General features: G+C 54.8%; 1 protein-coding gene across 4 annotated transcripts in view; it reads right to left on the reverse strand.

Annotated features, from left to right (window-relative positions):
* Nucleotides 1-21,713, reverse strand: part of SSH1 (slingshot protein phosphatase 1) — a 44,848-nt gene extending 23,135 nt beyond the window's left edge. The window contains exons 1-3 of one of the 4 annotated variants that reach the window (XM_059713392.1): nt 21,572-21,713; nt 18,938-18,978; nt 1,386-1,489 (exon numbers count right to left, since the gene is read on the reverse strand). In XM_059713392.1, the coding sequence (XP_059569375.1) occupies nt 1,386-1,489; nt 18,938-18,978; nt 21,572-21,637 (211 nt within the window). In that variant the 5' untranslated portion in view covers nt 21,638-21,713. Of the gene's footprint in view, nt 1-1,385; nt 1,490-4,270; nt 4,372-6,893; nt 7,269-18,937; nt 18,979-21,571 lie in introns of those variants that run through there. The other 3 variants (XM_059713391.1, XM_019486769.2, XM_019486768.2) reach the window with 3 other exon arrangements.
* Between the last annotated feature and the right edge of the window lie 3,194 nt (nt 21,714-24,907).

Below are 24,907 nucleotides of genomic sequence, written 5' to 3' on the forward strand. Positions count from 1 at the left end.
GTCAGAGCCTCTGGTGAATGCTAGCTTTCTGAGTCCGCAGGCATCGCGCGCTGAGGGCAGCACACTCATAGGCAAAGGCGGCTCCTCGGTTCCATTCAACATGGTGCGATTCCCACGATTCACTTGGGGACTGGGTCTTCTATGCACAGACCTTCCATTCTGCTGCCCTGCACCCCGCACTTATTAATCACCTCCCATGGCTTGAGCTGGTTAAATAGCAAAGACAGCGAACACAGAAGAACATGGATTCTCTTCTGGTAACTGCTGGCCAGGCCCCTTTTCAGCCAGAAATGAACTGGGAGCTCTCAATAGGGTCACATCACTCTACCCTGAGCTCCCCCTCCTCTCCAGCTGCCCCTACACCACCCCGATTCTCCAGTCACAACAATCTAGTCAATAGTTTTAATTTCAAATGGCCATGATCAAAACTGGCTTCTTTTTCTCTCCAATTCCCAGGTGACAATAACTACAGTGGACAACTCCACAGAAGAGGAGCAGGGATGTGATTTCTGCGGGGGTATTTTTGTTTTATTGCACATACATGGTGCAGTCTCTCTGTCACACACAGTCTATATCTGCTATTAATATTAAAGATAAAATGATTATATCTAGAAGTCTTTACAGATGGTTCCCCTATCCCAAGCTAATAGCAGGACAATTAACAGGTCTGCCTGAAAGTTACTTTTTAAACAAAACCGCCCCTTTATTTCAAATAAGGTGTGCGGATGGGACAAAACCTCTTACCTGGTCCTCAAAAACCTCAGTATGATTTCAACGGTAGGCCCTGATTCAGCAAGGCACGTTGCTTAACTTTAAGCCGTGGGTTGATTTCAGCTGGGCTACACACATGCTTAAAAATCAAGCACGTCCTCAAATGCCTTGCTGAACCAGCGCCATCAAACTGGGGACAAGCACATTTTCAAGCGCTGTGAAGTGTAGGGGCTTCCCCTTTTTGCCCTCTGCGGAAAGGGAAGAAGGTGAAGGGGGTGTAGTTACAAATCACAGACATGGAAATGAAGAGGCAGTTCTTCAAAAGCAGAAAGCATGGAGAGCAGCTCTGGGCGCTCAGCAGATTCCCGTCTGCTGAAGACCACTGTGCTGCTTGCTCAGACGTGCACAGACGGCCCATTTACTACTCCAGGGAGTGACAATTCCCAGAGACTCCAGGAGTTGACGTGAGGACACGACACTCACGCTCCAGTTCAGCCTACTCCAAGCTAAGTGGGTTGCAAATCTGCTTTTACTCAGCAGCTGACACGTGGACCCACTCCAGTGACTACAGCAGGTCATGCCCCTCCTCGCTCGGGCTATTCGCCTGTCACCGTGGACGGCGTGAGGGAAGGAACAGAAGACGGTAATGCGGTGTGCGAGACTCGATCAACCACCTGCATGCTTGTGAAGGTGCTGCAGACTCCGCTGGCCTTGTGAGCTGTTCCCTTGTTGTAAGAAAAGCGCCGCCCCTTTCACCATGAAAAAGCTCTCGCTTAGGCTGGAAAACAACAAAAAAAGAGACACAGGAAATCAACACCAAGAACATCAGCAGCCAAACACTTACGGGGTCGGAGATGTTTGCAGTAGAAAGGCCCAAACCGGATGTGGGTTTGCAGACTTTCAGAGTCAGATATTGCTTCCTAGCAAGCTGTGAATGCTTAAAAAAAAAATAAATAAATGAAGAAGGTGGAGAACGATGCAAATGTGCCAACCGGTCACTACGCCTGGTCGCCCCGGGCTTTCTCTGCATGAAGTGTCAGGGATGGAAGTCACTTTCCATCACTGTGCTATCGAATTCAACTTAAAAAATACAACCCCAGCCATCTGAGAAACTTCAGACCGTTGAGATCACTTCCCCTGCTAGGTGCTGACCCATCTCATTTCCTTTAGCAATTCCTGGTGCCCAGGTTTCTTAGCGATGGAAAGGCAAGGAAACGCAAGGAACAGTCGCATTTCAGAGGCAAGAGAGGGGGAAGCATCCTTTTGAATGGAAAGTCGTGCATCACGAATGCAACTCCTGCGAAACCGTAAGGTAAAACCAACTCGCACGGAAGGAAAGCCTCTCTGGTTCCCATCAAACCTCCGCCCGTCACCCTTTAAAGCTTCTGCCGACAGCAGGGCAGGCCCCACTGTGCGCAACACGTGTTCCCATGAGGCTGACAGCAATACAGAGGAAAAGCTGAAAAAAGTATGGTGTTACAGCAAGAGTCAGCTCCGATCTAATGACAGGGTATCGGGATGCGCCGGGGAGTGTTTGCCATTGTGTCGGTGTCCACTGCTAAAGTTAGCATTTCCCACAACGCTCCAAATCCGCGTCAGCTAAGCTCCATTTTGGTTAGCACAGCTCCTGCTGACCCTGCATTTCTTACAGAGCCCGAGACATCAAGTGATGCCCAGGACAAGGGAGGTGCCTCATTTTAGACCCAAATTTATCCTCCCCTCACCCCGTACTTCCGAACCGAGGCTTTTCATCTTTATTTAATAGCAATTGTCTGCTAAGCACAAATGATGCATGCAGCAAATGTGACCAGGGGGAGTTATTCCTGCTGCAGAATCAGCCACATGGAAGCTGAAGCTCCCAAGCCCTTTTTTTTTTTGGCTGGTTTCTCCCTGCATTTTACTTTGGTAGGAAGTCCGTTCTGTCCGAGAACTTCCTAGTGGGAGACATGACATTTCAGGGTCCCCTCTCTGAGGGCGTCTCTCTTTCCACTGAGTGTAAGGCTTCCCCAAGAAAAATCCAGTAGCATTTAGATCTGGGCTTTGGATCAATGTGAAAGTTATCTCCTGTTCTAGCAGGTGTCCAAAGCTCATGGTTATGAGAAGAGTAAGATCCTTCGAGCATGGCTGCACTCAGGAAAAGGCCTGAAACAGGGTTACATTTACTCTCCGAGCAACGTGAAGCACATTTGCTTGCTCCACTAGGGACAAAAAGTTGGTTGGAAAGCTCTGCGTGTGCCCCAACGCTGCAGATCATTAATTCGGGGTCATTCATTTGGGTGCTGCAGATCATTAATTTGGCTAATCTCATTAACTGCCAAGGATAATGAATCCAGATTGTTCTCCCATACCCACATTGGCTCTGCCACGCCAACGGGAAAGTAAAACAATGAAAGGGTTGTATGAAAACACGGTTGCTCCCATGAACACCTCCACCGCAAGGACACTCTGGGAGCCGATATCTGATACGGTTCCCCTTTAATAATCCTATGCCTAACTTTAATCCTAGCCTTCTTTTTGGGCAGAAGAAAAACCCAATAGTTAGCAGTAGCCTGATCTTGAAAAATTTGGGAAATGGATCTTTTAAGTTTCTCTTTGGAAAACAGGAAACAGACACCAGATATTCTTTTCCACCCAATGAAAAACTGGCAGAAATCTCGATTTGCAATAAAAATAAATGAATAAACTGATCGAAGACAAAACTCTCTCGCTACGTCACCAGCAACCCTAGGTTTGGCAGGTTGTCTCCTCTGCGATCTCCCTCTGGTTTTACTAATAGTGACCCTTTTATGCTGAAGAAGAGCATTCCCGGTTAGAAGGAAAGGAGAATTCTGCATTGTCCAATGTTTGCCAGGATCCCCCAACTTGGGACCAGACCGCAGTCACGGCAAACAGACGACCATCACAAAATGACTGGAAGAAAACAACGGCAGGAAGTCAAAGGACTTGCTGAAATCAAGACACACACACAAAAAAAAGCCATACTCATTTCCCAAACTGCATCACTGACCTCACAAAAGGCAGCCCTCTCCCAAGCAGATGGGATGCGTCTCCCCACCACCATGCACTCTGCGGTCCCCACACCATCCTTTTCTTTAGTGGGTTTCCAAAATGGTGACGCATGGATTTAATACGCTGGCAGATCAAAGTGCCCCTTTGTGGCAGCTCATACTTTAGGAGCTCAAGCAGGGACGCAGCCCAGTGCTGGCCCAAATACATACCCTGCTGGCTTCCTGCAAGAGATGTTTTTTCTTTCTATCACCTCGTGCACGTCCCAGCATGCGGCGAATGGAACAAAACCGACAACAGCAAAGCAGGATATTCCAACCCGCTTCCACGCTGGACCTCTCTCAATCACACCTCTCTCGTGATAGCAGCAAAGTTGCATTTCCACAGCTCATCACCACGGGACGCAGAGGTTTCATAGAAATTTCAATGACTTTTTTTCTAAAAAAAACGCCCAACATTACCCAGCAAACCCTGCCCCGCTGCGCCCCGACTTGCGCTGCCGATGTCCTAAGAAGCAACGTTCGGCAGCAGAATGAAAACAAATGATACGTACTAAGCTGTCCTGGATGTCTTTGAACGGCAGAAGCATTGTGCGGGCCCCAGACATAGGCAGAAGTCAGTAAAACCAAAAAGATTCATAACCCACTGTTCAACTCACATCCTTTTGCTTCTAAAGCCTTAAAAAAAAATTTAAAAAAGAAGGGGGTAAAAAAAAGGGTGGACTGTATATTCTACGAGGAGCAGAGAAATCTCATCTGTTGATGCTACCCAGGAACTGGATGACTTTTACAGAACGTCGTGTCTTCCACTGATATTCTGGCTTGAAAAAGCACTTGTTCTAACATATCCTGATGAAAGAGGGCCATTCAAACAGGGGGAAAAAAACCAGCTGAAGCTCATCTAATCATTCCCCTCCTACAAGCTCCCCCCCCTTGCATGTTCTGAAAGCGATGCAGCGCAGATCAGAGAGGGTAAAGCAAAACAGCTGTGCTCCCAGTCAAGTCCATATTCATTTGGACATGACTAGATAAAAGTGACACACTGATGGATGACTGTTTTTAATAACTAAACACTGCATACCATGATGCAAAGGTAGGGCCGAGAAGAGGGCTCCATTTCAAGCCAAACCACTTCCTTGCTTGTGGCGCGGCCACGTTTTGGCTCGCTCTGTTCCAAAGTGACTCGCTGGCAACTGATTCCCCGTGAACACGAAGTCTTTTGGGCCATCTAGTGTGTTAGGGGCTGCTTTTAACCACAATCACTGAAGGCAGCTTCTTAGAGAACCTTCACCCAATTCTGCCCAAGACCTTTCTAATGGCAGGACTCATCGTCGCATGCTACAGCGAGTGAGAACCACCACAATGCCTCTAGTCATTGTTTTTTGCCCTTCTCAACCCTCCCAATTAGCAAATGCCACAAAAATAAATTCCTGGTGAGGGGGATTTTTACCAATCGGGTCACTTTACATAGCAAACGACTCAAGAATAAAGGCAATGCCAAAGTTACAACAGGACACACGTGATCACTCAGAAGCAGGATGCGTTTAGCAAGAGACATAAGATTTGCTCAGCTCTGCCACTGACCTCCCGGGTGACCCTAGCTAAGTCCCTTGACTGCACTAGGACTGTACAGGGGATAATGTTATCCACCTCCTCGCAGAAGCATAAGACTATATTCATGAGCACATGGAAGCCTCTTTGAAATCCTCAGAGGGAGAGAGTACAGGCAAATAACAGGACAGTTGATAAGCTCCCCCCTCCCAAAGGTTTCCCCAGCAAATAAATTGACGCTGTATTCTGTGATAACTGGAGGGTCTCTGAATTTACAGCGTTAAGTCAATGAAGTTATTTTAGACCTGCCCGAGAGCAGGCTCGGGGGCTTACGGCTTCCAGTTTTATCTGCTCTTCCTCCACGCTCTCTGTTACGGAGAGCAATACATCTCTGCCTACATCGAACCACTTTTGTGGTGGCTCGCAAGTGTGATCAATCCATGTGGCAGACAGGGAAACCGAGGCTCCCAAAAAAGAGCTGGGTGTATAACGCAAGACCATAACACAAGCCAGGCCCAGTTTCTCCTGACTCACTGCCCCATCTTCGGGCCCACACAGCCAGACTGCTAATGGAAAGCACTCCCTCTGGTTAGATAAAGTTACAGCCCGAGGATGTGGCTGCAGACGCGCTTCAATTAGGTCTCGGTCACTTAAGAAAAGATAATCTGCGATGCCTTTTGATCAAATCAGAAGCCCTCCCTGTGTGCACGGACGAGGGAGGATGAGCAGCCTCAGTCTGCTGAAAGAGCCTATTCTTGGATCATATGACCAACTGCATGGGCTGCTGGGCTGGCAGCCGGACCCAAATCCACAGCAGCGTCTTTGCAGGGGTCTGGCTCAGGCTGTGGAGCAGACTGGGCATGGAAACTGCCTGCCGGAGGCATTCCAGCTCTCTTTGCACGGGGAAATTGTACCGCCTGGTAAAGATGTGCATTACAAGGTAGAGCAAAACATCGTATTACTGCAGGGACTCATCCTTTCACCGCAGAGCAGATACCTGTATGTGGAAGTTGGGGCAGAGGTCACTGCATTCACTAGGAAAATGCAGCCGCGTCCAGCATAGATGGTAGCAGCTGCCTAACCCTTGAAGATAAGTTAGAAAGCTATACCCAACGGGAGTTGAGAAGGCAAGACCGTCACCAGGGTACCTCGTTAAAAGTGTCACAGGATCTCCAGTGCTGCTGATGGTCCAGGCAGTGGCTGTTCTGATTCACCCCGATAAAACACCTTCGTGACACCATGGTGGCTGCTGGGCCGTGACGGGCTCTGTGCGGCGCTGATCACATTGGATGAGTGCGTGGAGCACAGCCACGCTGTGGCTTCCCTTGCCCACCGCTCAAGCCCACTTGTTCCTCGCAAGCACAAGGCAGATGCCAAGCTCTCTTCCACTTCCTCAATCTGCCCCATCAAAGCAGCCACCTGTGCCTCGTTCCCCCTGCGGCAGGGAAGCTTCCCACAGTGTATTCGCCCCACCCGGGGCGGCTGCCACTCACCTCCATTCAAGGCACTGCTGGACCCCCAGGCAGAGCTCGCCCCTTGTCCTTACATACCACGTGAGGATGAGCTTGCAGCCCCCAGCACTGCAGCTGTGCCCTTAGGTTTCCAAGCTCCAAGAGGTCAACATACCTGCTGTCCCGCTGGCCTTAGGAGAACGGTGCTCTCTCTCCGTTTTCTGATCAGTCCTGTTGCCCGCTCACAAAAGCCACCGCCACTCCTGGCCCTGAGGACATGGCTGACGAGCGAGCCCTTTCGCTAGCTTCCCCTGCCATGCTCCATGGATGTGACTTACAGCCAGGGCTCCTCCACACCCCCATGGGCCTGGGCACAAACCCCCAGGGCAAGGCGAACGTGGCAGCCAGGCAAGTCACGGGGCCATCTTGCCGCACTCGTGAACCAGCAAAGCGTTGCATGGAGTGAAAGGGAAGGTTCGAGGAAGGAAACCCTGGGAAGACAAAGCTGCTGCAACACGGCACTTCCTGCTTCTCCAGCCAAGCGGACAAAACTCACGGGCCCGGTCCGGTCTGCTTGCTTTGGCTCGGTACGAGACACATTGGCGCACACTTCCTGCCCGAGAGAGAGGGGCCTTGGAAGGGGTTCTGAGCCACACGACAGGGCCTGCAGAAACCAGCTGGAATAGCTCCTCGTTCGCAGGCTGAGAAACAGGCACCAGGACCCAATAACCCCCAGCAGGCGATGCCTCCACTTATCCCACTTTTAACAAGCCTACCACAGCCTCGGCATGCTCCATGCAGCCCACAACAGTGCCTCGGGCCTTGAGAAAGCCTCACAGGTCGCAGAAATGGAAATGAAATAGAATCTCCTTCACAAAGCAATCGGACAGCCCAGCAGGGCCAAGGGCAACCCAAGTGCCACAGGCCACAGGCATCCTTAGGGCCATGCAAAGACCTGGTTGAATTCCCCACAGCAGCAAGACTGGGAGCACCCTCAGGGGACCAGCCTTGCATTGCCCTGCCCTGCTCACAAGAGAGATCCCATCATGGAAACATGAGCACCCTCACACGTGCTGGCAATCTGCCACCACGGCCCTCATTTCTGACACCCTGGGCACCCAATGGACATCAGTGAGAGCTGCCAGTGCTCGGCATCTCAACCAGACCGGGCACCCGCAACTGGGGGAGGCTTTTGAAGCTATTTCGCTGCAAGGTCCTGAGGGTGGACACTCTTCCTGCTCCTTTGGCTGCATCTGGGATGGCTTCAGTGGGCTACCAAGCCAGTCCCACCCCAACCACCCGGGCTGAAGACACGTGGACACAGGGCTGGAGGCGTGAGCTGCTAACAGCAGCAAAGGCAAACCTGTGTCAGAGAAAGCCCTCTCGAAAGGAAGAGGATGCTGGAAACATGTTCCTACCTACACTGACCAGGCCCCATCAGTGCAACCCTAGAGCACTCTGCTTCTCAGAGGCAGATGGACAACACCTGAGGCAGCCCTGGGGTTTCCTGCCCTATCTCCATGAGAGGCTAAAGCAACCGCCTGGTGCATTTCAAATGGAAAAAACAAAAAAAGAGAGAAGTGGGGTTAGTAAGCAAGACATGCTGGCAGGCTTCCCTCTAAATGTTTTTAGCCCCCCAGGAACAAAAGGAGCTTCTGAGCAGGCATTGTTTGGCGGGGAGGCGTGGGCTACATTTCAGAGCGCAGGAATGCTCCGCCGCGTTGCACACACTGCAGGCCATTCACAGCGCCGGGGCCTAGTGCTGCCTCGGCACAAAGAGGAACCAAAGAAAGGGAATCCATCGCAGAGCCCACGGGAGCCAACTTCCCGCATAAACAGACTGCTAATGACAGGGCTGCCGTCAGGCCCGGGAGCCTGGAGATGACTACAACACGGCGTAGTCCACTGTGGAGCCAGGAGCAGCCGGCACATCCAGGAGGGTGCCCTATGCAGGTGCGGCACAAAGCGACTAGCCCCCAGGCTCCACGCGCAGCCCTCCGCTCCGTCTGAGAAGCTGCCATGCTGGCCACATGCAACAACAGGCCAAAGTCAACACGCTGGAAGGGACAAAGAGCAATCGGGTTCCCCGCTGCCCAAGGCACCCTGCCCTGATTGTACCCCTCATCCTTCCTGGAGAGCCCAGGGCTGGCACAGAGGGGAAGGAGGTACATCGCCAGGCAGTGCTGGGGCCAGAGCTGCACTGACGAGAATGAGGGAAGGCAGGGAAAGGGAAAAGAAATAGCAGAAACCCCATAGGGAGAAACTTCAGAGACAGAACCACTTGGCAGGGCAGCTCCAAACGGCAGCAGGAGAGAAAATTTTAGGAATCCCATTCGTTTTAGTGGGTGAGAAGCCAAAGGACACGACAGACCGTGCCAGGAGAAAACACGACTCGCTACACTCAGCCCAGGGGTCAAAAAGGCACAAGGGCGCTGTGCCTGAAGCCAATGTTTCTAATTGCAATCAGCATTTCTGGGATGCCTGCTGGAGGAGTGACGGCATCCGTGACACCCGCTGCCTCAAGAGCCCGGGGTCGTGGGGCTTAAAAGTCTCAGCTGCATTTATACGCAGTGAACAAGCGAGAGCTTTGCTTCGGCAGTTTTTAAATATGAGCCCTGGAGATCTTTACTGTCCACGCTTATGGGCTGTGGCTCTGGCCGTCTGAAAAGCGCCAGCATTTGAGCAGGCGTGTGAGAGTGCAACTGGGAAACCGGACTCCTGGGTTGTGAACTGGGGTGCTGGCACCCCTGCAAGTGCCGAACATGTGGGACCAGAGCTGTGTCGTTTTACTCTGTGCTGCTATCTTTACCACCGAGCGCCTGTTCTGCAGAGGGCTGGCGAGTCCCACAGTGCTGACTGCCCACATCGTTTTCTGATGACTGAAGAGATGCTCGGTGCTTTCCTAGAGCGGCTTTTGCCCTGTAAGCAATTGCTGCCATTGCCACAGGGCTATGTGACCGCACGTGGGAGGGAGGGAAGGTCACATAACCCAGGGCCAGGAGCTGGTCCATGAGAGCATCTTTGTGGTCCGTGCCGCAGAAAGGCGTGGATTGCCAGCCTGGAGCAGGCAGTGCCATGTGCTCACCCCTCAAAGCCAGCCCACGCAGCCTGGCTCCAGTCTGCGCTTTCAGGCAAGCTGTCAGGACTCATGACCTGAATCCTTTCAACTGTCTTATTAGGTCACCCAAGCTGCCTTGTCCCTCACCAGAATACAGCAGGTGCCTCTGATGTGTGTGCGTGGGTGAAGTCAGGCTGGTGGGCAAGAAAAAGCGGGTGAAAAGAGGTTTATAACAAGTAAGGAATAAGCGTTTCCCCCCTACGCAGAGGTCAGCCAGGACATAGATGCAGGGCAGAGAGAGTGGAAAACCCTGGTGACACATGCGGTGGCCCAGCGAGAAAGCACCGAGCTGCCGGCTCGGAGAATGATTCCAAAAAAGGCAGCAGAGGCCGCGGAGTGCTCGACACATGGGTGATGTGTAAAAAAAGAGAGAGAGATTAAAAAAAAAAAAAAAAACCACAGCAAAAGCTAAAAAAAGGCTGAGAGGCCCTGTGTGCCCTCTGGCGGCTCCCTGCAGTAACGGCCTGCCCTCCCAGCCCAGGGGGTGAGGCCCCCCCCCGGTCACCTCCCATGTCAGACACCCGCTGAGACTTGCACCAGCACCCCTGGGAGAAGGGCGCCTCTCGTGAGAACGGGGCTGGCACCCATGCACAGATCTGGCTCTAACTGGGGAGGTGAGCTGCGGAGGGCACCCCTGGGACCGGGGCAGACAGACAAGCTGGGCCCTTTCCAGAAAGGATGCGAAGGGGACGTTGTTGTCAAGCTTGCTGTGTTCCTGGAGCGTTGCAACCCGCGCTAACCTCCATGTGCTAATCCCACAGCAGCTGCCTTTGCCTGGGGCCTTTCTAGGAAGGTGTTCTTCAGGAAAACGAGCCCAGAGGGGCTGCTCTGATCTCAGCCAGGTTGTCCATGTAGGAAGGGCAGCATGCAGCCACTGCAAGGAGATGTGATGCTCCCTGCAGGCCTGATACACCCCAAAGGCAAAGCAAGGCCACAGCCAAGCCTTTGAAGGGATCCTCCACTCCATAGCCAGTGATCTTCCTCGCTGCTGCTCTCCTCGTTCAGCCCAGCTCTGTGTTAGAAGGAATCGAGCTTCAGCCTAATTCAATCCCCCGCCTGGTTACTCCCCTGGCCCCTCACAGCAACTGTCAGCACTGGGCTTACATTGGAGTCCCTCACCGTGGCCTCAAGCCTGCACAGTGCCCGACTACATCCCCTGTTCGTGGCAGCGGAGGCAGAGCTGGCAAGGGGTGCCCTCTGTACTACAGAGGGGGTTGGAGGAGAGGCCCAAAGCTGAGCTTCTGCCTGGGATCTCCGAGGGCCTCAATGGAGCGGATGGATGCGATGGGGTGGGAGCACCTTCCTCTTTAACACGCCGGGTGACTTTTATTGGATGTGAGTGCTGTGCTGGATTCATGTGTGGGCTGCAGCAGAGCTCGAGCACCCGGAGGCCTCTCTACATCTACACAAGGCCTGGAGGGGCAGCTTGCGCCTTTGCTGCATTTCAGCCCTGCCGGAGGCTGGGCCGGTCTCCAGTCCACATTGTGTCTAAGGCTGCGTGGGAGCCCAGCAGTTTCAAACACAGCAGATGGGTGTTTGAATCCAGTCCGAGGTGGGGAAATAAACCCCAAAGACCTTTCCTCCTGTGAAGTAAAGCAAGATCCATAAAGACATCTCAGGCCTCTCAGGTTCTCACCACATCCATAAAACACCGATTGCCAGGCATGTCCCAGGCTCTGTACAAGGAAACCCTGGGGTGGTGGCCCAGGGTCTGCAAAGATGTTTGCCACCCAGTTCCCCTCCAGCAGAGCCAGGTGTCTTTGATGAAGGGGGACAGTATCATGTGTTGTGTTGACAGGCTTCAGGAACAAAGCGAGGGATCCCAGGATGCCCCTTGCCCTGCCCACCCACTGGGTGGGCACCCACTCAGCCCCTGCCCACAGAAGAAGGTGCCAGCTCCCAAAGCACGGATAAAGCTCACACCCCCCACACACACTAAGCCACACAGATGCAAAAGCCTCATTCAAAACCTGCCAGTTTCCAAGGGGATACCCAGGGGGGCAGCGAGTCACGAGTGCTCAGAGGCTGGCATTGTATGGAGCTTGCTAGGGCAGGATGCCACAGCCGGGCCAGGATGTGAATCAGCGTCCTGTTTTGAACGGTTCATGCAGTCAGCAACTTCTGCCTCCGGAGCTCACGCCGCTGGCCTCCAAGACAACACTGGAGCAGTGGGGCTGGATGGGTGCACAGCAGTGTGCTCACTCGAGAAACACCACCTTCCCCAAGCAGCTGCCCTGATCTCCATTGCTGGCACCTTCCCCAGACCACAGCTCAGGACCAGCCATTAAAACACAACTGCTTTAATTCCCTGTAACGTGAATGGATGCCCCAAATAGCTAGATTTCCACCCCCCACAAAATAATCGGGCCTAAAATTAAAAAGAAGGTGGGACTGCAAAAATACACAGGTCTCTGCATTACAAGAATGATATACCATTATCCCCAAGATGTGCCGGCAATGCCGAAAAAGCAGCACAGGACCCGACTGCAGGGCTGAGCTGAAGCTGACGAGTCTCTCGGTGCCCAGGCTGAAGAAAAACCATGCAGCAGCAGTGCCGAGAAGCAACTGGATGGTTCACAGTATTATAGTACTTAGGGTTGGAAGGGACCTAAACAGGTCATCAGGTCCAACCCCCTGTCCCGGGCAGGAACGGGTGCCAGGATTATATCACCCGACCCCAGCCAAATATCTGTCCAGCCTCCTCTTGAAGACCCCCGAGGTAGGAGACAGCACCACCTCCCTTGGGAGCCCACTCCAGAGCCTGGCAGCCCTAACTGTAAAGTAATGTCTCCTGATGTCCAGCCTGAACCTGCTCTCTAACAATTTGTGGTCGCTATTCCTAGTAACCCCCAGTGTCGCATAGAGGAGAAGGATCACCTCCTTGGATCTGCTTGTGACGCATCCGTAGGTGCACAACAAGGTGCGGTTAGCCTTACTGACCGCGTCCTTGCGTTGGCGGCTCATGTCCATCCTGGAGTCAACAATGACTCCAAGATCCCTTTCTGCCACTGTGTTGACAAGAAGGGTGTTCCCAGCCTATAGGTGTGTTGTTGGTTCCTTCTCCCTAGATGCAGCAACTTGCACTTGTCTGCGTTTAACTCCATCCTACTCTCATCCGCCCACCGCTGTAACCTGTCTAGATCTAGCTGGATTCTGTCCCTCTCCTCCAGCGTGCCCACCTCTACCCACAAATTGGGGTTGTCAGCGAATCTGGACAGCATGCACTGTACACCCACATCCAGACTGCCGATAAAGATGTTGAACGGTACAGGCCCCAGGACCGAGCTCTGGGGGACTCCACTGCCCACATCCCTCCAGGTCGAAAACGGCCTGCCCACCACCACTCTCTGGGTGTGACCATCTAGCCAATTTGCAATCCATCTGACTGTGTGGGCATCAATGCCACAGTCACCAAGTTTGACTGTCTGTAACCAAAGGTGCTCTTCTCCGCAGCTCAGGGGAGGCACCTTTTTCACTGGCATGTTTTTAAACAAATAGTCTCCCTCCTGTGAGATTTTTTATGTCACCTGGATGGGGGCCATGCCTTTGAGGGGCTCACCCCAGGAAGGACGCCTGTTGCTGAGGGCAGAGCGGTGTGGTGCCTCCTTCCAACCCGATAGCTGCTGGACTTCTGAAAGCAAAGCACAGGAGGGACCAAGACAACCCGGGGTGCAAAGCTGCTGCTTCTCAAACCACAAATAGCTAAGTATTTTCCTTTATTAAACAGGAGCACAGCAGTGAGGAGCAGAGCCCGAAAGGCCACTACAATGCTGAGCATAAAACCAGGGCTCTCTGAATGGCAAAGGGAGGGGAACAGATGGGGTCACCTCAGGGTGGCTCTGAGGAGGAGAAGGACGCTTCTGCATGGGGTGGCTTACGCCTACATTAGCACAGGATAGAAGTAACCCTCCTTATTGCCCATGCAGTGCTCTTCACCCCACAGCTCGGGGCTGGGGGAGTATACAGGTAAGGAAAGCTCTCGCCCCCAAGTTCGGAGATGGGGCAATGGAGGCCCAGAGCGGCTAAGGGACTTGAGCGAGGTCACAGGAAGAGTCAGTGGAAGAACAGGGGTTGGAGGAGAGACCAGATCCTTCTCTCTCCAAAGCGGGTCTCTCCCCCCAAGTCCCCATCAGCAGCACGCCTTCAGCGCGTGCCCAGGGCCAGGCTCAGTTAGTCACTCCAAACACCCCGGCATGCAGGCACCCAGCTTTGCAGAGGCCCTTAAAGAGCTCCTAAGTCTACAAGCCCCAGCCAGAGAGCCTTTCCTTACATCTGGCCCTTAGATATCCCCATAAGAAGCTCTTCCCAGCTCGGTCCCGTAGTCTTGTATGTGCGCCGGGAGGGCAGGATTCAGGCCAGTGCAATTTCCTTGTTTGGAAGGCAGCAGCACAGGTTTCCTTCCTGCTCCATCTCCCACCCAGAGGTGCCATTTCTCCCCAGTATTTACAGCTCCACAGCTGCCCCCCAATGCACCAGCCACAACCGTTTGTCTTGTCATGTTGCAGACAAATCTCATTTGCATTTTTATTGCTCCGGCTTCCCATCGGATGTCTCCACTGCAGCAGAGCTGACAGCATCGGGGATCCAGCCCTGATGGGCCTGAAGACAGAGCGAGCTGAGCCCCAGGGGGTATTCACCTCCTCCCAAGGGCACTGCATAAAAGCAAGCTGCTGGCCTGCCCTTTGGTCCTGACTTGGGAACTCAGAACCCCCAGAACGGGATGAGAGAGAGGGACCTGACGGCTGCTAAAGCATCGCATGGGCATTTCAGAGACAGCCTTTGTCCCTTCAAAGCCCGGATGCACCGCAGCGATGCCATGAGACCAGACCTTGCAGCTGGGACCACGGTTGTTCACTCTTACCCACGAATGACCCTAACCCAACCCTACTCAATGCAGAGAGGAGGCACCATCCAGGCCTGGATTTAACCCCGCCAAATCTTTCAAAAAGGTCTCCAGCTGCCAGCCCAGGTTCGGGAGAGCCGCACCCCAGACCCCAACACACCATCGGCCTAGCTTCACCTCCTCTGTGCAAAGCAGCTGGGCTCAGATAAGGCAGAACCACGATGGGGCTTTTTTCACCCCATTCAGATGGCGGCTGCAAAGCCTGTAATTGCGAGGATTATGGAATGACTGGATAAACAAACTTACTTATGTTTGTAATTAAGACAGCGATTATCTGGTTGCGTTCGCCAAATGCATTTGAAGAATAGCCAATGCTCATAATGCGTCTGTCTATTTGCGAAATGGTTCCCCCCCCACAACCGTGATTTAGTACAAGACAGCCTGCAGTTGTGGGTGATAAAAAGGGAGCAGACAGACGGTAATGAGATGGATTATCTGTATTGCAGGCTTCATTTTGTGATTTTCAGAGTGACAAACCCTCTCGGTTGTTGCATTCCTGCAGGGTAAAGAACTCAAAGCTGAATTATATCAAGGAAAAAAAAATCTTCAAACAGTTTTTAGGAAGAGAATTTCATCACTCCTCCTCCTCCAGGGCAGTTAGAGGCTCATGGGTCAAATTTTGCTCCCAGGTCCTGCCTCATGCTGGACCTGGTCTCAGAAAAGAAAGTGGCTCTGTAAGTACTCGATTTTCAGAGAAGCTGGTCATGCATGACCCCGCTCTGATGCCAACTGGCCCTGATCCCATCAAGTCTTCTGCGTGGGCTTAACTCTAAGCATCTAAGTCACCCTGCTGACTCAAGGAAACTGTTCTTGTGGTTAGGAGTAAGTGCAGGGCTAAAAGTCTCCGGCATCCCACAGACACACAGTCTTCAAAATAACGAAGGCACGAGCATCCTGGGGAACGAGCAGAAAGGGTTTGGTGCCCTGCGGCTCTCAGTGCTCACCCTGGGGGCTTGTTTTTGCACATCTGATGGCAGAAAACAGCTTTCTGGATCGATGCTGAGGACCACATGAATACCCCAACCTCCCATTGGCGCTAAGAAGAAAGAAGAAAAGGCAAGCCATCACAACACACTACTGCATGAGAGAAGGTCAGAGAAGGGGACATCTTTGAAAAGAGAGCTGGACTGCGGCTGTGCCCATACTATGAGGGCTACTGCCACGTTAGCCACCAACACACAGTGAAGGTGGTTGGAGGACCCTGTGTAGGCACAACTCTGTGGGCAGAAGCTCCCCCAGGCTCTCAGAAGCTAGGGAAAGCCACCCTCTGTCTGTAGCCAGACATCCACCCTGGGGTTTACCCAGCAAAGCTAAATTAGTGACAGATGTGAGCTTTCACAACCATTAGCCACCACGTCTCTGCTGCCAGGATGCTGTACGTGGACACAGGCTCCCTGGGGACTTGTCTTAGCCTGCGTCTCCTATGGAAAGTTTTCAGGGTGGGGACGTGCATGGCTCAAAACAGCTGGAGCCTGCCGGGACTGTGGAAGATAACAGGGCTGCTCACTGAGACTGGCTGGGGCTGACGTTGCCACCTCTCTGGCAGCAGTGGCAGAGAGCATGCCGTCATGCATCTCCCTTATCCCTCATGTAGGAAACTGGACCATGTACACAGGAGGAGGAAAACTCAAGACCTCTTGAAACAAATGAAAAATATGCTCTGCAAAGCAAATGAAAATCCTATGTTGCTAACATCCAAAAGCAGATCTCAACTGTGCTGCAAGAAAATGGGCTCTGACTTCCCCCAGCTCTTCCTCTCCTTACCTACGAGGATCCTGAGAGGCATTTAAAGCTGGAGCTGCACTATGGACCCTCACCTCTGCCAGGAACAGCACCTGCGCCAGGGCATCGCTGTCCTGTCCATCTCTCCCAGGGAAGTATCAGACTAAAATATCATATGGCCGCACTGATCTGCATGGGCATAACACCCAGCAAAGGCAACCTAAGCTTCAGGTTGCTTTCAGAGCAAGGAAACAGCAGCGTTGAACAATCCTGCCACCCCCTGGAAGAAAGGGAGACCAGCTCTGTCTGTGCAGAGGGCTGAAATCTAGGTTGAAAACCTAATACTCAGCCACAGCGTTGGGGAGACAAGTTCCCTTGAACCCCCCACCCCAGACTTGGCACTGAAAGCAGTCAGAGGCTCGCACAAAGATCCAGGTGACCATGGGCAGCTGCTACACACTTAGGTCTCAGCCCTGCAAACATTCACATGCTCGGGCAGCCCAGTGGGCTGGAAAGGGGGTGGACTCTGGGCCTGACTGCTGCTTGCAGTATGTCAGTGAGAAAAATGATGCAAACCCACATTAAGAGCAGTGTGAGCACTGCCACCCTTGGTTTATTCGACCACCGGCAGGTGTCAGTGCCTGACGTGGGCATGCGCATTTCACATGTACACCCAAGCAGCCAGCCCGACCCTGCAGTTTGGCACTCTGCTGCCACATGTCTGCCCAGGCTTCTCCAGGCTTTACTACCTGCTCCCTGCAACAAACAATCCTGACTGCAGCTTGCGGCAGTGACCGGAACTGGTTTCCATGATGCTCTTGCCAGGCTAAGGATTATCCTTTCTATCTTACTGTGGGATAAACACAAGGTGAGGTTACACGTTCCCCTCAGACCATGCGAAATGCGTGCAGTGTTAAGCGGTGTTAAAGTTGGGACATGCTGTGAGCAGTCACATGAAGGGTTAATACCGTTTCTTGCCTGCATCGCTCTGACTTGCCACTAGAGGGCAGCAGGGATGTGACTAGGAAGCTCTATCCCTGTCCTGGATCGGAGGAGGGCTGGGAAAAGTGCATCCTGGGTTGCTGGAGGACTGCAAATGGCTTGTATGAGCTCTGTGGAGCAGGCTAGTTACCCTAACGTGAGCTGGGTAGCATGGCCCAGAGTTAATCCTCACCTGAAGTGGTGTTACTCTGAAACGCTCAGAGGGCAGTGAGCATGGCTTTACAAGCTTTAACGTGCAGACTCGCATTTTAAGTGCCTACTATGGTCTAAGCATAATGTGTAACTTCACCCACAAGCACAAAAGCGAAGTCCTGGGCCCCATTCCACCTCAGGTCAATGGGAGGGTTTCTGCAAGGTGGCTAGGCGGGGAGAAGGACCATGCACCAAATCCTGCTTTTACTACTACGCAGAACAACGTATCGACACGCAACCCTGGGACTGGGAACAGGCTTCCACTTACCCGGAGCAAGCACCTCTCCGAATCCCACATGCACAGCGCTCTGTATGCATGGGAAGAGCCCGCCTTAAGCTTTCTGTACCTCTTGAAGGCTCCTTACCTGCTCCCTCAGAGCACCTTCTGCCTCTAACAGCAGCTTTAAAACGGCCAGGGCCTCCCTCGGGGTACGCAGTTAAATGGCAGCACAACAGCAGTACAAAGCACACAGCGGTGCATAAAGTTAAGCAGTTGGCCCCAATGTAAGCAATAGGCAAAATATTGGGACTGGAGTCATGTTATGCCGTTCAGCGAATGCTGCCCTTATCTGATAGGCACGTAAGTGGAGCAGGCTGCACTCCCAATGTTTCCAAACAGGAGTCATTCGTAAATGCAGGCAGAACCTCTGAAGGCCGGTGGGAAAGTCACCAGCTGCTTGGCGGCGCTGGAACAGTTTGTAATCGAAAGTAAATCCCTTTTGAGCCAAGCGGCAAAGGCTATAAACCCAGCCGCCTGCACCTTTCCTACCTAGAAGAGGCCCTGGATTTCTGCTCTACACAGAATCAAATGGTCCATTCCCACCCAGAAGAAAAAGGTACCCAGTTTCCAGATGAAATCAGCTTTCTCCCCCAGCCCCGATTAGATGCATGCCAGGTAGTGAAATCGTATGCGCGCGGGTGCCCCTGGAAGCCCTGCTTCCATTTTTACCCTCTTTCATGTGCCAAGAGGGCGGCCCCCAATGGAAGCAGACACACCGAGAGAAGACAGAGCGGAGATACAATTTACACAAACAATTTCCTACCAAAAGATCTGCACACCCTTCTGTGCTTTCAACCCTCTGAGCCCCAAACTCAGAAATCCACGGACTGCAAAACGATGGGCCATGATACTCTGAACGCTGCTTGCCCAAATCCCGCATCCGCCCCAGCCCCATCAGACGTAGGCTCTACCTGCCCGGCTCATTGGGGGGTAGAGGCCTAGAGAAGGCCAGTTTCATAGCAGCGCTGGAAACGACACTCAAAATAAAGCCGCTCTGCTTACCTCACATTGAACTTGCGATCCTCATCGCTGCCAACCTCCAGCTGAGGGGAAAAGAGACACAGAATACATCATGTATGGGCTGCTGCCTCCACTTGAAGATAAAAATTCCCATGCTTTTTTCAGAACAACTTCCCCTCCCTCTCTTTTTTCTGGAGTGCCCCACAGAAAACTAACACTTCCCAGACAGCCAAATTACCAGGGTGCCAAAAATAGCATTAGAGTGACACTGTAGCTGTGATGGTCCAGGAATGATGCACGAGGCAGGGATGTTGGGGGGCGATATCCTCAATTGGACCAAATGTATGGCTGGAGTAAAGTGAGACAAGCTCTTGAATGCAAGACATTGGGAAGGCACTCCAAGGGCCTTTGAAGCCATTAGACTCCAATCCTAGATGCCAAGAGGAAGCCAGCTGACAAGATCATATGAGAACTGCCATGTCCTGGGTCAGACCCTAGGTCCATCTTGCCCGGCATCCCACGTCACGCAGCGGCAGAGCGCGGATGCCGAAAGGCAGAGTGACTGGGGTAGGACCCGTGTTGCAGCCGCCAACTCTCTGGCCACAGCATGAATGCATACACCCCACTTGCTCTGACGTGACTAGGGGCAAAGCGAATATCTGAGAGCAGAGTTTGGGCCCACATATCACGCAGTCAACAGAGTTATATGCAGTGGCGCGTCACTCAGCGTCGGTGCTGTCTACGAGGGGCAAGCAAAACCGTCCGGCCGTGGATCACAGATCCTAGCAACTCCAGGCAGGGGCTGCACTTTGAGAGCAAGGTCCAAATCCTACCTTCACTTGTCCAGCGACATTGCGATAATGGGCTATTTGAACAAGGAAGGCTACGCACTGTAACCGTTGTCACCTTGGTCACAAGGCTCCCTTGCTCTTACAAACAATACTAAAGCCCAATGCAAATGCTGGGGCTGGGAGCAAAGCTGTCTTTTACGTGATTCAACAGGCACAACTGCCTTTAGACTTAATAAATAAATACGTGTGTGTGGGGCCTGGCTGGCTCTTACTAAGAGTTGCAGTGCAGTCGAACCTAAAGACCATGGCCAGGTAGCACCCCCTCGTGGCAGGCACTGTACAGAAATGCTTCCAGGCGTTCCCCGTCGACCTGTTTTATAATGCCACAAAATCTGCTTTCAAAAAGCCTGTGAAATCAGCAACCCCATTCCGGCGGGCCAGCATGACGCCTCTGGGGGTACCTGGAAAGACAGCGTGTTGCTCCCAGCTAGCTCGCCCTTGGCTAGGGGATACTGGCCTGACGCTATGCCCGTTTCTAGCACAACCCTGCGTGATCCAGGTATTCAACAGACCCAATGCAGAGTACCCAAAAGCCACCTCAGACAAACACAGCTGATGGAGATTGGGAAGGGGGGAAAAAATGCACCGCCTCTACTTTGAGCGTGTTGGCAAGCCAGTCTTAAAACCCTCCAAGGATGGAGAGTCCACCACCTCTCGGGTCACCCTTCCAGACCCTCCTCGTGAGAAAGTGTTTCCTAATCTCGAACCTCCGCTTCCCTTGCTGCAGCTTGAGCCCATTGCTCCCTGCTCCGTCACCAGCCACCGCTGAGATCGGGCCAGCTCCAAAGGCCCTTGTGAAACCCCCTGTTGGCTTCCAGAAGGTCCCACAGCGGGGGACGGGGCTTGAAATGACTTCTGACTTATCGTGTCTGAACAACGAGGTCTCAGGTCGACTGCCCCGTCATCAAAACCAAGCGAAACCGAGGCGAGCGCGCCATGAAAAGCATTACCCGCGAAACGCCGCGCACCCCGACTCGTGCGCGCTCTCCGGAGGGAGCCTGGGCACGGGCCGCCGAGGACCGAGACCCCGAGGATTCACGGGGCTGGCGTAGAAAAGCCCCGATACGGACCCGCCGCCGGCACCGCCGCTCGACCAGCCGCACGCCTCCGAGCGCCGGAGCATCTTCCAGGGACGGACCCGCTCCGCACGGGGCTGCGACCGGGGCCGCGGGCGGGCAAGGAAGGATGTGGGGCCAGCGATAACGATAACGACTCGCGACTGCGCTAACCGCCTGTCTCAGATCAAACGGCAGGAGGGTTTCGGGCTCGGAGCGACGCGACGGCTCTCTCGAAGACGGCGCCGTCCGTCCGGCCGGGGTCACCGGTTCCTCGGACCCGCTGCGGCAGCTCCCTCGCGGTCATCGGCGCTTCTTGGGGGGGGAGTCCCTTTTCCTAAAGGCCGCCTGTCCTCGCTCCGGCGTCCGCAAGCCTGGCGGGGTCCGCTATCGTGTCAGGGACACGCGGACTCCCAGGTTCGGCCGTGTCAAGGAGGGGCCGGCGTGCCGCTCTGCGCGGCGGCCCGTCCCACGACGCGCAGACCGGACCCGCAACCCCGAACCGTCACGTTGCCAGGCGGGCAAACAAACCCCATCCTGCGCCCCCTCGCCCAGCTCGGCACGACCCCCGCGGCACGGCACGGCACGGCACGGCACGGCACCTCCCCACGGAGACCCCCCTTCCCCCCCACCGCGCTGTGGCGGCGGCGGCGGCGGGCCCGAGGGAGACCCCCGCGCGGGGCCCACACACACACGGCCTGGTGGGCCCGCGCCGGGGCCTGCGCGCGGGGCCGGGGCCGGGGTCGGGGCCGGGACCGGGGCCGGCTCACCTCGCTGGTGCTGGCGGAGGAGGCGGCGCTGGGCGTGGGCGAGCGCTGCAGGGTCACCAGAGCCATGGCGGCGGCGGGGCCCGGCCCGGCTCCGGCGGCGGCTCCCGGGCTCCGGCCGCCTGCGGCCAAGGCTGCTGCGCATCCTCCGGCGCCGGGGCGGGGCGGGGCGAGCGGCGGGGCGGGGCCGGGCCGGGCCGGGCCGGCGCCTCACGGGGCCCGCGGCGCCCACAGCCGCAGACGGGCCGCGCGCCAGCACCGGGCCGGCCTCGGGGCTTGGCTCGCGGCACCCCGGGCTCGCACCAGCACCGGGCCCGGCTCACACCGGCCTCTGGGCCTGGCTCGCGGCACCCCAGGCTCACGCCAACCTCTCGGCCCAGCTTGCACCAAGCTCTGGGCCTGGCTCGCGGCACCCCAGGCTCACGTCAACCTCTCGGCCCAGCTTGCACCAAGCTCTGGGCCTGGCTCGCGGCACCCCAGGCTCACGTCAACCTCTTGGCCCGGCTTGCGCCAAGCTCTGGGCCTCGTGCCAACGCCAGGCCCGGCTCGCGCCAGGCTGCGGGCCGGGCCGGGCCGGGCCGGGCCGGCTCGGGGGCCGCGTGGCAGGCGAGCCTGCAGACGGCGGTGGCGGCCGCACGGCAGAACGACGGCGCGCTCGATGGGCGGCACGTCAAGAGCGTTGAGGAGAGAGGGTCGTTCGCACGTGCGCCACGAAGACTTTCCAAGTTGATGATGAGGAGCCACCGAGTCCATGCAATGGACTCCCTCGGCGCTGCCTGGCTAGAAATGCTGCTGCCGCTGCCAGGCGGCTGGTTTTACGCTGTGAGGGGAGCAGGCGTCCAGGAGGGGTGCAGGCGCACCCGCGCATCCTCCCTGCATCCATCCCCGCCCGCCCGCGTCCCCCCTCGCCGGGCAGGGAGAGGGAGACGCCCCAGATGAGGAGCAGTGTCACGCGCCGGACCCTCGCCCGGATCGTTGCAGCCGGGGGCCTTTGCTGAAGTCACACCAGGCCACAGCGTGTAGAGCCGTCCCCGTCGGTCTCGGAGCCCCCCGCGTGTCCTCCATCCTGCACACGAAAAGGCAGGGCACAGGCAGCCGTGTCTGATGCACCTCCCTTTGGTCCCCGCTGCCCCCAGAGTTGAAAGCCGGCCGCCTGGCAGTGGCAGCCGCACTCCTGTTCGGGCGGCAGCGAGAGCCTCAAGTGACTTCACGGCTCATGAAAATCTACCCCGTCCCTTCTAAACGCTTCACGCCGCAGGAGTGGACGACCCTCTCTCCTTTTCCAGGGTCTTCCAGGGCCTTTCTGCTGTCTGCTCACTGCTCCTGCTCACGTAGCTCCTCTTTCACAGCCCGGCAGACTGGTTTTAACTTGTTCCGATGAAGTTGGATCAAAGCAAAAACAAATAGTAAATTGAATCATCCAGCCCAGGCCCCTCGCATAGTAGCAAAGCTTCGTGTTTCTTTCTACCTGGAGAAAAATAGGTGTCGTACTATATGGGATGATTCACCACGCCATCCGCACCCCGCTTTTCAAAGTCCTGGAGCTGCCCGTGCCCATGCAGAAGGTCCCGCAAAGTGGCAGAGAGGCTTCTCTTTCGCCACGCTCATCTGGAGCACGTCTCCGTTCAGACAGAGGGAGGTTAGCTCTGCTCTCAGACTCACAGCTGGTGAGCAGGGCGGCGCCTTGGGTTTTGCCCCTTTTTGACTTCAGTCGGCCTCTGGCTCCAGCTCTCTCCTGTCCTGGGGTGGTAACGACTGTCTTCTCCTCGAGCAGGATCAGGTCAGTCCCACAGAGATGGGCGATGCGTTTCAGAGAGGGCGTCTGACGTGGGCCTTTCAAGTCTCCACTGAGGGCCCCAAGAGACAGAGCCAATGTGGCATGCCCTACGTCAAGCAAACACCTGCTGACCTTAATAGGCGTTGGACCTGAGTCAGAACGGCAGGATTTACCCCATTGTTACAGGAACAAATTAAGCCCTGGCATTTGGTCAAAGAGAGGGTCCACGAATGCCTTCCTTTGAGGAAAGGGCAGGCAAAGGTAGAGGTGGAACTGGGCTGACAGTGCAACAGCTTTTACCAACAGCCGCTCAAGCAAGCCCCGTGACCATACTCAGACTGTGATCCCAGCTTCTTTTACCCCCTCCCAGGTGTGGGAGCCAACAGTTTGTGGAACAGGAAAGCGTGGTGCCTTTGCTGTAGGGAGTCAGCAGTAGTGCTGGGCAGGTTACAGCCCCGCAAGGTGGGCATGCGTAGTTGGCTCTGAGCATGCAAAAGATGTACAGAAGGATGTTAAATCGGCCTGAAGATCACTCCACTCTCACGTGTCATTGAGACTGGGACCGCAGCCGCCTTGGGAGCACTGGGCGAGGAGGATGGAGAGGGGCGACTCAATAGGCTGCTGCAGATACTATTGAACAGCTCCACCATCGGGGCCAGGTGAAGGCTCCTGACTCAGGCAGGGTGAAAGTGGAAGCAGCAGCCGCTGACTTAAAGCAAAGTGCTGTCATACGCTGGTGTCTCTCGCACAGCCCAGCCTTGCAAGCTGACACTGATGCTCCAGGTGAGGTCAAGACATGCTGGGCCTGTTCCCTGCTCTGCGACAGACTCGAGGTGCAAGCATAGGCACCTCATTTTAGCTCCCCAAGCTCCCACCTCCCCATCTGTAAGGTGGAGATGATGAGCCTGATTCATTTTTTTTTGTTTTAAAAGAACTGCTGCTAGGGTGGAGTCGCATTGGCAAAGTGCTTTGAAATCCTCGAGGACCAGAGTGAAGTGTTACGACCCAAGCGAGGAAAGCGCGAGGGGTTAGCATCGCCAAAAGCAAAGAGCAGACAAGCAACAGAGTAATTAGTGTAAGAGGCTTTACCGATTGTATGTAAAGCCCTTTCTAATTGAGACCTTCCCCGCTACGTCCCTCGCAGACAATCGAAGCCAACGCTGCTGTCCTCACAGCCTCCTAAGGGTCCGTACTAATTGGGCCTTCTTGGCAAAGGGGCCCTGTCGGAGCGTACTTCCGTCCCTGAACGCTGGAGTCCATGGTAACTCGTGCTGCCCCCCATCCTCCCCCACGGTCTCGTGTGTCGAAGAGGGGGCCGGATACCAGCTGACGGCCTGAGGAGTGACTGGAGCCATCAGTAGGCTGCTCTAGGGCCTGTATGTGGCTTGCAGTGACTTATCACCGGCAGCATCAGTGGCTGATGAGAGCTAGGCCCTGCTGGCCCGGAGCCTCAATTCCCCCTCGTGCTCTCACTCAGCATACCCAACCTCCTTCCTTGCTGAGAGCGGAGTCTGTGTTCGGGCCGGCCCAGCGCTGCCCACATGTCCCCCTGTACCTTAACC

This window comes from Alligator mississippiensis, chromosome 10 (assembly GCF_030867095.1).
Source record: "Alligator mississippiensis isolate rAllMis1 chromosome 10, rAllMis1, whole genome shotgun sequence".
Lineage (NCBI taxonomy): Eukaryota > Metazoa > Chordata > Crocodylia > Alligatoridae > Alligator > Alligator mississippiensis.